This window comes from Rhinichthys klamathensis, unplaced genomic scaffold (genome assembly GCF_029890125.1).
Source record: "Rhinichthys klamathensis goyatoka isolate OS25496 unplaced genomic scaffold, OSU_Roscu_1.1 h1tg000305l_1, whole genome shotgun sequence".
Lineage (NCBI taxonomy): Eukaryota > Metazoa > Chordata > Actinopteri > Cypriniformes > Leuciscidae > Rhinichthys > Rhinichthys klamathensis.
The window spans coordinates 1345922-1360959 of NW_026606824.1; the positions used below are offsets into that span (position 1 = coordinate 1345922).

A 15038-nucleotide genomic window follows, 5' to 3' on the forward strand; every position below is an offset into this window, starting at 1 on the left:
GTTTCATAAAAGTAACATTTTGAGCAAAAAGCTGAGAAAATCATGTTTTTTGTCAAAGACAAAGTCCGGATGGGATTGAGAACGATGATCGAAACACAGATGGAGTTGGTCGAGTCCATCAACACCCCAAAGCTTCACAGTCCTAGAGCTCGTCCTGGGTCGACATCTCATTCAGTAACATGTTGATGAGTATTATACATATGATTACATATGATATCGCTTGTTTCTGCTTCTCCTTCGCATGTGTTTTGATCAGGAGACTCTGTGAACTCTTTCCGAGGATGTGTAATAGCGCCCCCTACCGCATAACCGGGAAAACACGGCGGCGAAGCATTGTGTCATAAATGATGGAAGGTTTTGTCAATAACGGGGAAACAGTGACATCAAATTACAATTACAACACTTATTTACTTGACCTTTTTACTTTCTAGCATGCTTGTGGTCTTATGATGAACAATTCATCTGTGCACGTTATATTATTATATTTGAAAAATTGCAATTGTAAACTTTATGATGACTTTATGACTAACTCCACTCCTTGAACAGCTATTCGGCTGAGGTCACCAAGACCTGTGGTTAAAATCAAGTTCTGCGTATAACTAAAATGGATTGTACATATTTTGCATTACAGTGGATCAGCATTATACTGGCAATCTGAATTTAGATATTTGCAATGGACATTGACATCAGATACTTCAACCAGAACCTGTTGAATTCACTGGCCTATAGTTCCAGTAGAAAATGTATAATGTGTCAGTCTATACATTTCAAGTTAGGTCACCTTAGGACCTTAAGATAGCACACTTCAATCCGATGCAAGTGAAACTAGTTGTGTTTCCTCAGCTGGAGTGTCTAGGCCTCGCTAGCCTGAGCTAAAAGAGAGAGTTCAAGCTCAGCAAACAAGTGAGGAGAGAATGAATAAAACTCAATTATGGAAATAGGAGGCAACAAGTTGAAATCGAATGAAGTGGTCCCCACCCATCCTGTAAATATTACAACAAAGAGCCCCACTATATGTCAGCGGCGATGGCTAACAACAGACTGTAAACATCCCTAACAAGAGCACTGCTTCCTCTTTTAGCGTTTGCTTCACTTGCTAACACACAGCAAAGTCTTTTTACGTTTTCGCAGAAACTATATTTGTGTGGGAAAGATTTATTTTTAGTCATTTTGTTTTTGCAGTACTTCTGAAACAAAGGAAATGTTGGATTCTAGTATAGGCTCCTACTTGCACTACTTTTAACATATACACGTTTTTAACATATACATTTAGGCACATTATTTGATTGTTCTGCTAACAGGGATTATTCTGGCGAGGTTATTAACAAACGTTCTTACGGTAACGTTAATAGAACGTTTATTCATAGTTATCTGGTCTTTAAAAACGTTAGTGCAAAGACATTCTTTATACATTGTTCATGGAGCTTTTTCAGTTGGATGTTCATTTAATGTTTTTTAAACGTTACTGCTTGTTTCAGAGAACATTCAAAAGTTAATGTTTGCAAAAAGATAATGTTTCCTTGGTTCAGACAACATTTCGAAATAACTTTTTGATAACTTAGGGTTGTAAAACGTACATATTTTTGGGATCATTCATTTCTTACTCATTTTTCTTGCTAATGTAAAATTAAGCAACATCACCATTAGTATCATCGCTCAAAAAATTCACCGCATGACATCTGTTATTAGTTTTGGTTTTTATTGTTTAAGTTAGGAAAATGTATGTTGTTGCATATATAAGTGCACATTTGTAAAGCATGCCTTTCACTTAATTTACTTCAAATTCATTCATTAGACATTTTGACAATTTCTTTCAACAATAATTCTTTGTTCAAATGATGGTTGTTACTCTTTTAAGCCATTTCAGAGGAAATACCCAAGTATATGCAGCAAGCAGTATGCTAATATTACATTCTGAACATAAGCCAAAATCTGTGTGTGTGTGTGGTGGAGGCCTGTCGAGCTATGAAAGGAAAGCGTGCTATCAAACATGCTTTGTTATAATTAACACAGCACTGTTTGCCGAGAGAGAGAGAGAGAGAGAGAGAGAGAGAGAGAGAGAGAGAGAGAGAGAGAGAGAGAGAGAGAGAGAGAGAGAGAGAGAGAGCGAGCGCGCGTGTGAATGTGTTGGCAGCTCCACCTGTTCCCCTCGTCCCGCTCCACCTGTAACGACCTGCGCCTCTCAGGGAAGGTGACCGTGAAGGTGACCGAGAGAGCGCCCTCTAGTGTGCAGGGCAGCGTGTGTTCAGAAAGAAAACCTCAGAGATATGACAAGACTGCTTTGTCGGGTGTATAAACACGGCCCGGATCGGAGATGTTGTTTTGTTATCCTTTTGATGATGATAATGTTATTATAATGTCATTATAATGATTTTAACATATTATCATGTCGTGAATCTCATGAAAACATGTCCATATTTTACTCTAAACAAAAAAAAAATTTTTTTTTTACATTTTTTCTAAGTTGTAAATTAAAGATTATTGAAAAATATTTTACAAGAAAATGCTATTTTAGTTTTTCTACTTAAAAATGTTCAAAATTAAATGTATTACTTGCCATTTCTTCGTAATTAATTGTGAAATTGACTAGCAATTTCTTGGGCCTCCTTTATTATTTTGTATTTGGACACTATTTTATGCCATTTCAGTATTTTAAACTGTAAATATATTTCCTATTATTTGCAAAGGTGATTCTCCTGGTATTATACAACACATGCCAAATCAAAAAGAAAAGTTTTGCAAGCAAATCCAAAGTTTGATGGCTGAACGCAAAGCATTTGCGAAAGAACACAACATTTCTCCTGGTAACACATGCCAAATCATTAGATACATTCATGTAATATAGTAAAACATTTACAATAAAAAAAATGAATAGCTAGTAATACAGTAAAATATGAAAAAATATCAAAATGATTTATTACAGTGGAAAATATCTATTACAATACAATATTATACACCATATACATGATTAATTCAAGGAATTCAATGGAAAATTACACAAAGTAATTACAATAAAACAAAAACTACCATGATTTGTTACCATGGATGTTTTTATCATTTTAATTATTGTATTATAGCAATATTAATGTATTACAGTAGAAATGACTATAAAAGTACAAAAATGCTAGCATGATATATATATATATATTATCATTTGAATAATATTAATCTAATTAAGTATATTACATCTAAAAAATAAAGTAATGAAAAAGATATTTTTGCATTATGATAATTTGGAGGGAATATATAAAAATGATTATAGACTTTTGGAAAACGGGGCATTTCAGCCTCTCCTACTGTTATACTGGAAGGGACACTGAGCTTGTGGACAGATATCGATATCTCGGTATAGTGATTGATAATAAATTACATTTGTATGCCAATACTGATGCCATTTGTACAAAGGTTCAACAGTGTATGCTTTTCTTAAGAAAAATGAACTCTTTTAAAGTATGTTCAGTGTCAATGACACTGTGTTATCGAATCCGTCATTTCTCACTGCGACATGTACGGTTTGATTGTATAAGCCTGTCCAATAGAAACAGAATGAGTAAGCTGATAAAGACTGCTTCTAAAGTAATTGGAGTTCAACAGATATTGCTTCAGGACCACTGTAAAAAAAAGTCAGTAGAAATTACAGTATTACTGGCAGCTGCTTGCCAGTAACTTACTGTAGTTTTAAATTGATGTTATTTACTGGCAACAGTTTGTTCAAAGTTAAATGAACATTAAACATTAACAAGTCTTTATCTTTACAGAATAAAAGTAAAATAACAGCCTCATGCAAAGCATTGTGGGAACCAAAATCTGAAGGAAAAAAATATACATTAAATATACATCAATTTAAATCTACAGTAAGTTACTGGCAAACAGCTGCATAACTACAGCAATTTTTTTACAGTGAACGGGTTGTTAAAAAAGCCTATTCGATAATCAACTGTCCGTCACTCCTGTTTCAGAAAGAGTTTGTCATGCTCCCATCAGGCCGTACACTGTAAAAGAAACCCTGTTGTTTTTACGGAAAAAAAACTGCCAGCTGTGGTTACCAGAACTTTACCGTCAAAAATACGGTTTCAACGTTATTGGTTTTACAGACTTAACTTAAAATTTACAGTAATAAACCGTATTTCATTATCTGATATAATGTTAATTTACCAATACTTTACCAGCAGTATTAATATCTGTTTTGTACCATTGTAATACACTGACAAACAACAATCATCACAGCAGAGATGAAAGTCACATGATCAATCATAGCTCATCACAAGCAGTCTTCCACAAGAAAGCTAATACTAATATATAGAAGCTGCACAGTGTCATTCGCACAAACATTAAACACCATCATGGTAACACGCATGAAATTTAAAAAATGCAATAAACATTAATTTAACAACATTAAATGTAACACAAAACCCTAATGTACATAACTGTTTCTTCTTAGTTTTCTTTTCTAATCAGTTATTTCAACAAAAAATAAATCATATGTGAAGTGTCACCCAGGGAATTGTGGGAATGTCAATGGTTTTTCACTGTAAATGATATAATGAGTTGTTCTTTTGCACTTTCAAAAACTGTAAATTTAACGGTATTTTACAGTAAAATTACACTAAATGTACCGTTAGATCTATCACAGTTATTTACCGTATATAGTAAGGATCCTTCTGTTTTGTTTTGCACTGCAGCATTTTTACAGTCTTTTACCATTAAAATCACGATGATTTTTTACAGTGTAAATATAGAGCAATGAGAAGGAGAACCAGGAGCTTTAAAAACTCATACCAGCTGCTATTTCAATGTTGAATAGTCTGTAACCATGTGCCTTTTTAACTTGTCTAGTGCGTGCTTGTGTTAATGTGACGCGTGGCACCTGTGCAAAACTAATTTCCTAACGGATAAATAAAACGAAACTAAACTGAACTGAAATGCAATGTTAGTGCAAAAAAAAGAAAGAAAACAAAAACCTCCTAATGGTCTGGACATTGAGATTGTCTTGAGTGGTTTGATGAGCTTCACTGTGCCGTCATGTGCAGCAGTGTAGTGTGTTTAGCGCTGTGGGCTGGTGTGTGTCTCTTCCCGTGTGCCCCTGTGTGTGTACTGGCTGCTGGTGCCTCCCCTTTTGACACGCTCCCAGCGCAGCCGGTCCAGCGTGACTCTCAGAGCGGTCCAAGGGCGCGCAGTGCACCTTCAGCACAGGGAATAAAGATGGAGGCTCTGGGTGTGCAAGTGCAAAGTCCCTGCGTTTTACATTGCAGCCACTTGTGAGTACCTGTGGAGGAGTGTGTGTGTGTGTGTGTGTGTTTGGGGGGTGTACGGGGAGGGATGGAGAGTTTGTTTGGGTGTAGTATAAATAAATCTGTGACTATAAATATCCCTGTGCTGTGTGTCCTGTAACTTAGGCATAGAATAAGCATGTGGTGAGCATCAGAGTACACTTGATGGTGTTTTAATATAAATTGCTGGTCATCAGTGTTAGTTTTGCTTTTGTCATTTGAGTATTCGCCAGCTGAGAGTATAACTACTTGACTTGCCCAGAAAGCAATGCTGTTGCTGCATCATATAAATCTCCTTTTTGACATGTATTGTTTTTAAACAGTATCATGGGACATGACTGGCCTCAAATGAGCAGTATATACTACTTAAGCTGCACATGGCAGCGCTCTGAGGTGAGTGGAGGAGGTCAGCCTCCTCCTGATGCAGATCTCTTATTGGCTAGGGCAATCTGGGGGTGTGGCCACACAAGACTGTGAACTCATTGTTTTTCCTGACACACACATACACACACACAGCGGAGCAGAGATGGTCCACTCATGCCGCACACACCAAAATGGAAAATTACCCCGAGCATTGCAAACACACACACAGACACACACACATTCTTTTTACAATGACAACAGAAAATGTGCTTGGAGTGGCCAGTTCAGCGGCAGAGATTTCGTTAGGACTGATAAGGTCTGTTGTGTGGAAGTGGTGCTGGCTTTTGGTCTATAAGCCGTTAAAGTGTAAGGGTGTATTCACACCAGGAAAGTCCGCTAGTTCACTTGCTTTGGTCCGGGCCAAAAACAATGTTGATTTTTGTTTGTTTGTTGTGGTTCACTTTCACACTGCCCTTTTTGCAAGTGAACCAAAATTTGTGAACAAAACCACACGTGTGCTAAGGTCATCCATTCATTGGACAGTCATTATCAAGCAGGGAAAAGCAGGAAGTGCAAAAACAGGCTAATCGCGGAGATCTTTCGTAGTGCTACTAACGCTAAATGAAGAAACTTATGAGCATCATATGGGGAAATGTAACTTTGTAATGTAACTTTGCTTATTCATTACTTAAAGCTCACTTGAAGTTCTTCAATACCACTTAAAAAAACTACTAGACTAACTGATAAAGTTCAAACATTATTAAAAACAAGTGAACAGTCAGTAATAAAATAAGAACAAATACACAAATTACAACAAAGTTACAAAGTCTAACAGTAGGCTAGTATTCAGGTACAGAAATTAGTTTCATCTTTGTTAAAGCTGTATTTTGTTGTTTTATTAACATTAATGACACAGTAGAAATATTAGGTGTGTGCTGTCACTTTAAGACCGAATGCACGGGCCGGAAAAATTGACAAACGCGGTTTCTTTCTCAACTGTCCACTTATGACATAACCGAGAGAATACTTGCCGAGACGGGTATTTTGACGAGTTTCTCAGAAAAAAAGGTACAAAAGCTGTCACTGGGACAGTACCCTTCAGAAGGGTTCTAATATGTACCATTTAGGTACTAATATGTACACTTTTGGCACCAATATGTACCTTTGAGCGACTAATAGGCACTCTTTAGGTACAAAGGTGTCCCTTTTGAAAAGGTACCGCCACAGTGACAGCTTTTGTATATTTTTTTGAGAGTGTAGTTTTGTGTGCATGTGTGTGTTCAAGGGCAAGGAAACGCAAAAGAGGAATCAATTCGGTGTTCGAGCGCCTCTGCCTCTCTTTCTCTCTCTCTCTCTCTCTCTCTCTCTCTCTCTCTCTCTCTCTCTCTCTCTCTCTCTCTCTCTCTCTGCATGCGCGCGATTTGGGTGAAGATAACCGTTTTCTTTTTCAATCAACTGCTTCTAGAAGTGTATTAGGCCCGTAATGTATTGGCATTTCATCACCTCAAATTACATAGTAAAAATCTGACCCTGTCAAAAAAGGCGCAGTGCTTTCTGCAATTGGCTCGGGTCATGTTCGCACCTTAAACAAACCGTACCAGAGTTCGTTTGGAACCGGACCGTGACCAGCTCTTCAGCTGGGTCTCGGTACGGTTGTTTGCTCCACACCCGAGTGCGATCGCTGTATTCACACCTGCCCAAAAGATCCGCACCAAGGAGGGAAACGAACTTGAGTTCGATTCAATCGAACCAAACAAGACAGGTGTGAATACACCCTAAGAACCATGATCACACTGTACTTTTCATTATATCACCTGCTGCTGTGATTGCGTCAGATTAAAAAACTAAAGCCTATAAACCTGGAATTGTATATAGCGATAATGTTGTGTCATGGCAATAGTAAATATTTACAGAGCCCCTAAGGCGGGCTGTGCTCCGAAAATTTGCATTCCCTTGCAAAACATTTGTGTTCTCTTGCAAATGTTTGTTTTCCCCTGACAAACTTTGCATTTGCTCCTAAAACTTTTTCATTCCCCCTTGAAACTTTGCATTTTCCCAATATAATTTAATACATTATACATTTTTTTTTAGTTAAATTTCTAGTATATGGTGATATACACTCACCTAAAGGATTATTAGGAACACCTGTTCAATTTCTCATTAATGCAATTATCTAATCAACCAATCACATGGCAGTTGCTTCAATGCATTTAGGGGTGTGGTCCTGGTCAAGACAATCTCCTGAACTCCAAACTGAATGTCAGAATGGCAAAGAAAGGTGATTTAAGCAATTTTGAGCGTGGCATGGTTGTTTGTGCCAGACGGGCCGGTCTGAGTATTTCACAATCTGGGATACTGCGATGTTCATGCACAACCATTTCTAGGGTTTACAAAGAATGGTGTGAAAAGGGAAAAACATCCAGTATGCGGCGAAAATGTGGGCGAAAATGCCTTGTTGATGCTAGAGGTCAGAGGAGAATGGGCCGACTGATTCAAGCTGATAGAAGAGCAACTTTGACTGAAATAACCACCCGTTACAACCGAGGTATGCAGCAAAGCATTTGTGAAGCCACAACACGCACAACCTTGAGGCGGATGGGCTACAACAGCAGAAGACTCCACCGGGTACCACTCATCTCCACTACAAATAGGAAAAAGAGGCTACAATTTGCAAGAGCTCACCAAAATTGGACAGTTGAAGACTGGAAAAATGTTGCCTGATCTGATGAGTCTCAATTTCTGTTGAGACATTCAGATGGTAGAGTCAGAATTTGGCGTAAACAGAATGAGAACATGGATCCATCATGCCTTGTTACCACTGTGCAGGCTGGTGGTGGTGGTGTAATGGTGTGGGGGATGTTTTCTTGGCACACTTTAGGCCCCTTAGTGCCAATTGGGCATCTCTTAAATGCCACGGCCTACCTGAGCATTGTTTCTGACCATGTCCATCCCTTTATGGCCACCATGTACCCATCCTCTGATGGCTACTTCCAGCAGGATAATGCACCATGTCACAAAGCTCGAATCATTTCAAATTGGTTTCTTGAACATGACAATGAGTTCACTGTACTAAAATGGCCCCCACAGTCACCAGATCTCAACCCAATAGAGCATCTTTGGGATGTGGTGGAACGGGAGCTTCGTGCCCTGGATGTGCATCCCACAAATCTCCATCAACTGCAAGATGCTATCCTATCAATATGGGCCAACATTTCTAAAGAATGCTTTCAGCACCTTGTTGAATCAATGCCACGTAGAATTAAGGCAGTTCTGAAGGTGAAAGGGGGTCAAACACAGTATTAGTATGGTGTTCCTAATAATCCTTTAGATGAGTGTATACAAAGCCTTCAAAAAAACAAGTTGATGAGAATAAAATGAGTTGTAAAGAAAAAATTTCAGGGTGGAACAATAAAGTTTTGCAAGCAAATACAATGTTTCACAGAAGAATGCAAACGTTTTGCGAGCAAATCCAACATTTGTGGCTGAACGCAAAGCATTTGCGAAATAATATAAAAGTTTCATGAGCAAATCCAACATTTGTCGGCTGAACGCAAAGCATTTGCTAAAGAACACAAAAGTTCCCTTTCAGTTTGGTCACGTGACATGAGTCGACGTGAGCTCGGCACTAGAGAGAGCACGTGAGTCCCGTCGCCACCATTGCTGGACTACCGCTGACCCCGGGGTCCGCTCGGCTCCTCAGCGGAAAACAAATGGTGCGTGCATCCGCTTTCGTGTTTATTCCCGCGCTGCGGGGCGGAGCACAAGATGCAAATCTCGCACGCCAATGTGCATTGGCTCGTTTTATCAATACTTGAAGATGACAGGCTCCCTAAGCGTGATCCCAATCAGTACGTCCGACTCACTTCTCCGTTCCCTCTAGGGAACGAGGGTTACATACGTAACCGAGACGTTTTGCGAGAAAATCCAAAGTTTGCCAGACGCAATGCGTTTGCGAAGGAACCTAAATTTTTGCAAAAAACAATCCAAAGTTTGTTGGCTGAACGCAAAGCATTTGTGAAGTTTCTAGGTGGAGCGCAAAACTTTTGCGAGAGAGTGCAAAGGTTTAGCGAGGTAATGGAAAGTGTCACGGGGGACGCACCACTTTTTGAGAGAACACAAAAGTTTTCCGAGCCCATGCTAAGTTTCTTGGTTGAACGATAAAGTTTTGCAAGGAAATCCAAAGCATTTGCGAAAGAACACAAAACTTTTGCGAGCAAAAGCAAAGTTTCTAAGGGGAATACAAAAGTTTTATAAGCCAATGCGAAGTGGATCCCATACCTTTTGTGAGAGAGCGCAAAGTTACAATTTTGCAAGCAAATGCTGTTATTGTATAATATAATACAGTGGATTTAAATTCTTTGCAATGAAAGGCACTTCATATTTTCTATTTTCTTGATGTGTAAATTGGTGGATTCAAATCCAAAAATAAGATTATTCAATAAGTGTATTATGTATATACGTTAAACAATGCACCTGTTACACTGACTATTTTAAGGTATAAAAAGGGAATCATGTCCATGTTATTGGTCTCAATTACTTCAAGAGGAAGACCATCATGTAAAGCATTTGTTAAAGAGATTGCATAATTAGGTTTCGTAATTTTGAACTTTAGTAACATAATCATTGATTGGTTGATGTGTTTTATGAAGTTGGCTTTAGCAAAGCAAATTAGCACTTGCATGATCATTAGAGAAACAGACACAGAATACCGAATTTTAAAGTGTGTTAAAAGTGTGTTAAAATCCACAGCAGTTTAGTCCTGTGTGAGTCAGTCCATTGGCTTTGATTCAGTAGTCATGATTCAGTCGTGCCAGACAAACCATGATCAGTTTTTAAACTGAGGAACTATGATGCATCAAAAACACGCGTGTTAGCCACTCCTGACCCAGAATCAATGTCCCTGCATTTCTTCTTTCTCTCCTTTCTTCTTATTTGTCTTCCCCAATTTTTGTAACTGTTTCATAAGTTTGATTGTATAAAGATGTTTTGGAGTTTAGTCAGGGTGACTGATTATTCAATGGAAGCTGTGAGCGACTAAAGTAAATGGGTTGAGCTTTTGTTTAATGTGGTGTTGATCAGTCAACAAAACAGTGAAAATATGACTTTTTAGAAAATGTCCAGTTGACCAAAAGCACTGGAAAAAGTAACATTAGATGTGACCTAAGACGTCTATTCTGACACAAAAACATTAGTTTTCCATCCAAATAAAAGTTTGGTAGTTTGAAAGAAGAAATTAAGACTATTTAAAAGTAATATAATAATATTAGTATTGCTATTTTACAGTTGTAAAAATTGTAAATCAAAATTATTCATATTATTTTTTTTTTTAATAAATATTTTTTTTAATTTTACAGTGAAATATTGCAATAGTACGGAGCCTTTAAGGGGACATTATGATGGAAAAAAATTTGAGAAATGAGAACATGAGAAAAGCCAATGCTTCTGCGTTCTTTCGCCAATGTTTTTCTTTTCTCAAGTTTCTTCTTGAAAAAGAAATAACAAAACAAATGCTTTTAGTTTGATTCGAATACAATCGTTTATGCTACTTGCAGTGCAGCTTTCATGAACAACGGCCCTTAATAATGCCTTGTCAGAAACAGAAATGTAAAGTTGTAGACAATGAGATTACACGTGTTTAAACCACAATGCTAGGCAAGTGCTGCAGACTAGTGTTTGACAGGGCCGGACGGGCTAATTAGAGCGATTACTGCACAGCTGGATTGGCTGGCCGCTTGGCAGAGGCGCATCAAAAGAATCAGCGGCGAGGAGAAGGCCTCATCTCGACAGCTCGTCGTCTGGGTTTCTGGGCGGAAAAACGTGCGGCGTTCGGAGCCAGCAGTTCCTCTACTGAATCATGAAGAGAACTGAAAGTGCGCGAGGGAACGTTGTGTAAGTTCCTCAGCTGGACTGGGATCTGTGGGGCACTGTAGAAGAAACTGATGGCGAAATAGTGGGAGGAAAGCTGTGGGAGAAAGAAAACCTAAACAGCCGCAGAACTGAAAACATCAGCTGATGTAGAGGAAGTAGTGCCTGGTTGTGTTGCATTACATTAGTTTTCACCTTCAGATCTAGTTTTTCCTTGGAGAGAGGGAGGGAGAGATTTGCTTGAGTCGTTTGTTGCGAGTCGTCGCATTGAATCAGCGTCAAGAAGGTCCGGCCCAGTTCTGTGATTATGCCACAAACATCAACTACTCGTATTAACAAGGACACTGTTAGACTTTAGTGTTAGAGGTAGTAGTGAAGGCCTTAAGTTTATAACTAATTATATTTGATGCCGATTGGTCACTATCGTTATTCTGCAGTCAACTATGTTTGGATGATGATGCTAAACTGTTTATGTTGACTGTGTCCGATATCGTTTGCTAGTTTCATGCTGTTCTTTCTTCTGCCATAATTTAAAAAATAAAATTCTATTGCTATGTGTTTTGATAGAGCAAGTTACCAAATCTCCTTCCTCAGTCATGTCCAATTAAAGAGGAAAAGCCCGTAAAATGTAAACCTTTTTGGAGCCTTAGCTTAGGGGTTAGCATGCTAGTGTCCCATGGCACATATTTGAAGCCATCTTGGATCATTTCCCAATTCCTCTTTTCTCTGTCATTTCTACTGTGACTAAAAGGGCCAGACAATTTTGTGGAGAAAATGTCAGTGATGTTTGCATGATGCTAGGGAGATTGTTACCCTTGCTAAAAAGAAGTGAACTTAATTGTATTGAATGTGCACTTCAACTCTTAAAAGTATATTTTCAAAAGCATCTTACTTGCAGATAATATTAAGTCCACTTTCATGGTGTTCCTTAACACTTTAGCACATTTTTAAATGTGAACTTAGTTTGTAAAAATGTCAAATTAAAGGTACATTTTAAATCATGTGTCATGTTTTAAAGTGCACTTATTTTAATGTGTTGACTAACTTACTAAATCAAATGTAAAGTACTTGATTATAGTTTTAACAGTAGTGTGTTATTTGATATTAGATTTAAAGTTGATATATTTTAAATGTACTAAATTGCAACTTCATCATTACAAATGTGTAGTACTATATATTGAAATACATGATAATGGAAATTATATTAAAGTATATTTTAGTTTATCATAAATTCTTGTCAGTACATTAGGCAGTACATTTTATCCATATTTCAAAGACAATAAAAGTAATATGAAATTGCATATATAAAGATATAAGTTGTATTGAAGCTTGTTTCCGCTACGGAATAATTGTGACTTTTTATCTAAAAATTCACTTTTGTTCTCTGAATTGTGAGATAAAAAGTCACAATTACCTTTTTTTCCCCCATTTTTTATTCAGTTACGGAAACAGGCGTACTCAAGTGGTTCAAAAAAGCACTCAAAAGATTAGCCAATTGTGTTTATTATACATTTAAACTAGAATACATTTTCATTTCATTGCAATAAAAATTCAATTAAGTGTCTAAAACATTACACTCGGTTCACACTTAAGTATAGAGTATTCGTTTAAAGTATAATATTTTTAGTGTGTCGTATCGGGTGTTGTGGGAGGTTTGCTAGGTTTCTTACTGCCATTTTTGTGTAAGCATTTTTTCCACCGATTTTTTTTTTTTTTTTTGTCCACTATGGGTAAAAAAAAAAAGGTTCCAATCACAATCCCAAAACTCCTCAACAAACCGCATGCTTTTGTATATCACGTCAGCAGAACATTTGTGGGCTAAATTTAATACTTAGGGGCTTGTTCAAATTCATAACCGTATAGTAGTGATGCTTAGCTTTCCAGTCAGTTTCCATATTTCCAATCCAACTCGATCCCCGTGGTTCAAATAATTATGCTTCCTAATTAACATCCAGGATCTCAAAATAATTCAATTATCCAGCACCTAGTGTAGCAAACACGGTCCCTCTGCAGAGCCCCACTCCTCAACTGTCTGTCTGTGTGTGTGTGTGTGTGTGTGTGTGTGTCTGCCCGCAGTAATCCCTCCGAGCATCAGCATGGCTCCTGTAAGCCCCCGCTGGGCTCGTCGGCCGTGACCTCGCGGATCCTGCTCCGCCAGCAGCTGATGCGCGAGCAGCTCCAAGAGCAGGAGCAGCGAGAGCGGCAGAGGCGGCAGAGCTCAGCGTACGCCACCCAGAGCCCCGCCATCAACGTCAGCGCACCCCCCGGCCCGCCCAGCGCCACACAGGTGCCCATGGAAGTGCTGAAGGTACCCACCACAGTCAGACCTACTCATGGATAGTCTGAGAAATCAGGAGTTTTTGAAATGCAACAGTTTAATGAAACCTTAGACAAAAAATATTTAGTGCTGGGCAATGATTAATCGCATACTAAATAAAAGTTTGTGTTTACATAATATATGCGTGTGTAATTCATTTAAATACACACATATGCATGTATGTATTTAAGAAATATGTTCATGTATATATTGTATTTATATTAATAGATAATATACTAAATGTTTTATATATAAATAACAAATTTTTCTTAAAAATATACATGCAAATCTGTGTATTTATATATGCAAAATAATTATACACAGTACACACACATACTATGTAAACACAAACTTTTAATTTAGAGACGTGATTAATCGCGATTAATCGTTGCCCAGCACACATATATATATATACACTCACCTAAAGGATTATTAGGAACACCTGTTCAATTTCTCATTAATGCAATTATCTAATCAACCAATCACATGGCAGTTGCTTCAATGCATTTATGGGTGTGGTCCTGGTCAAGACAATCTCCTGAACTCCAAACTGAATGTCAGAATGGGAAAGAAAGGTCATTTAAGCAATTTTGAGCGTGGCATGGTTGTTGGTGCCAGACGGGCCGGTCTGAGTATTTTACAATCTGCTCAGTTACTGGGATTTTCACGCACAACCATTTCTAGGTTTTACAAAGAATGGTGTGAAAAGGGAAAAACATCCAGTATGCGGCAGTCCTGTGGGCGAAAATGCCTTGTTGATGCTAGAGGTCAGAGGAGAATGGGCCGACTGATTCAAGCTGATAGAAGAGCAACTTTGACTGAAATAACCACTCGTTACAACCGAGGTATGCAGCAAAGCATTTGTGAAGCCACAACACGCACAACCTTGAGGCGGATGGGCTACAACAGCAGTAGACCCCACCGGGTACCCCTCATCTCCACTACAAATAGGAAAAAGAGGCTACAATTTGCAAGAGGCTCACCAAAATTGGACAGTTGAAGACTGGAAAAATGTTGCCTGGTCTGATGAGTCTCGATTTCTGTTGAGACATTCAGATGGTAGAGTCCGAATTTGGCGTAAACAGAATGAGAACATGGATCCATCATGCCTTGTTACCACTGTGCAGGCTGGTGGTGGTGGTGTAATGGTGTGGGGGATGTTTTCTTGGCACACTTTAGGCCCCTTAGTGCCAATTGGGCATCGTTTAAATGCCACGGCCTAC

General features: G+C 38.3%; 1 protein-coding gene across 3 annotated transcripts in view; it reads left to right on the top strand.

The window, feature by feature from the left end:
* The window catches only part of mitfb (melanocyte inducing transcription factor b), a 67270-nt gene that overhangs the window by 15125 nt on the left and 37107 nt on the right, over positions 1-15038 (top strand). For 2 of the 3 annotated variants that reach the window (XM_056270669.1, XM_056270671.1), the window contains exons 1-2: positions 5008-5258; positions 13575-13806. In XM_056270669.1, the coding sequence (XP_056126644.1) occupies positions 5023-5258; positions 13575-13806 (468 nt within the window). In that variant the 5' untranslated portion in view covers positions 5008-5022. Of the gene's footprint in view, positions 1-5007; positions 5259-13574; positions 13807-15038 lie in introns of those variants that run through there. The other variant, XM_056270670.1, reaches the window with a different exon arrangement.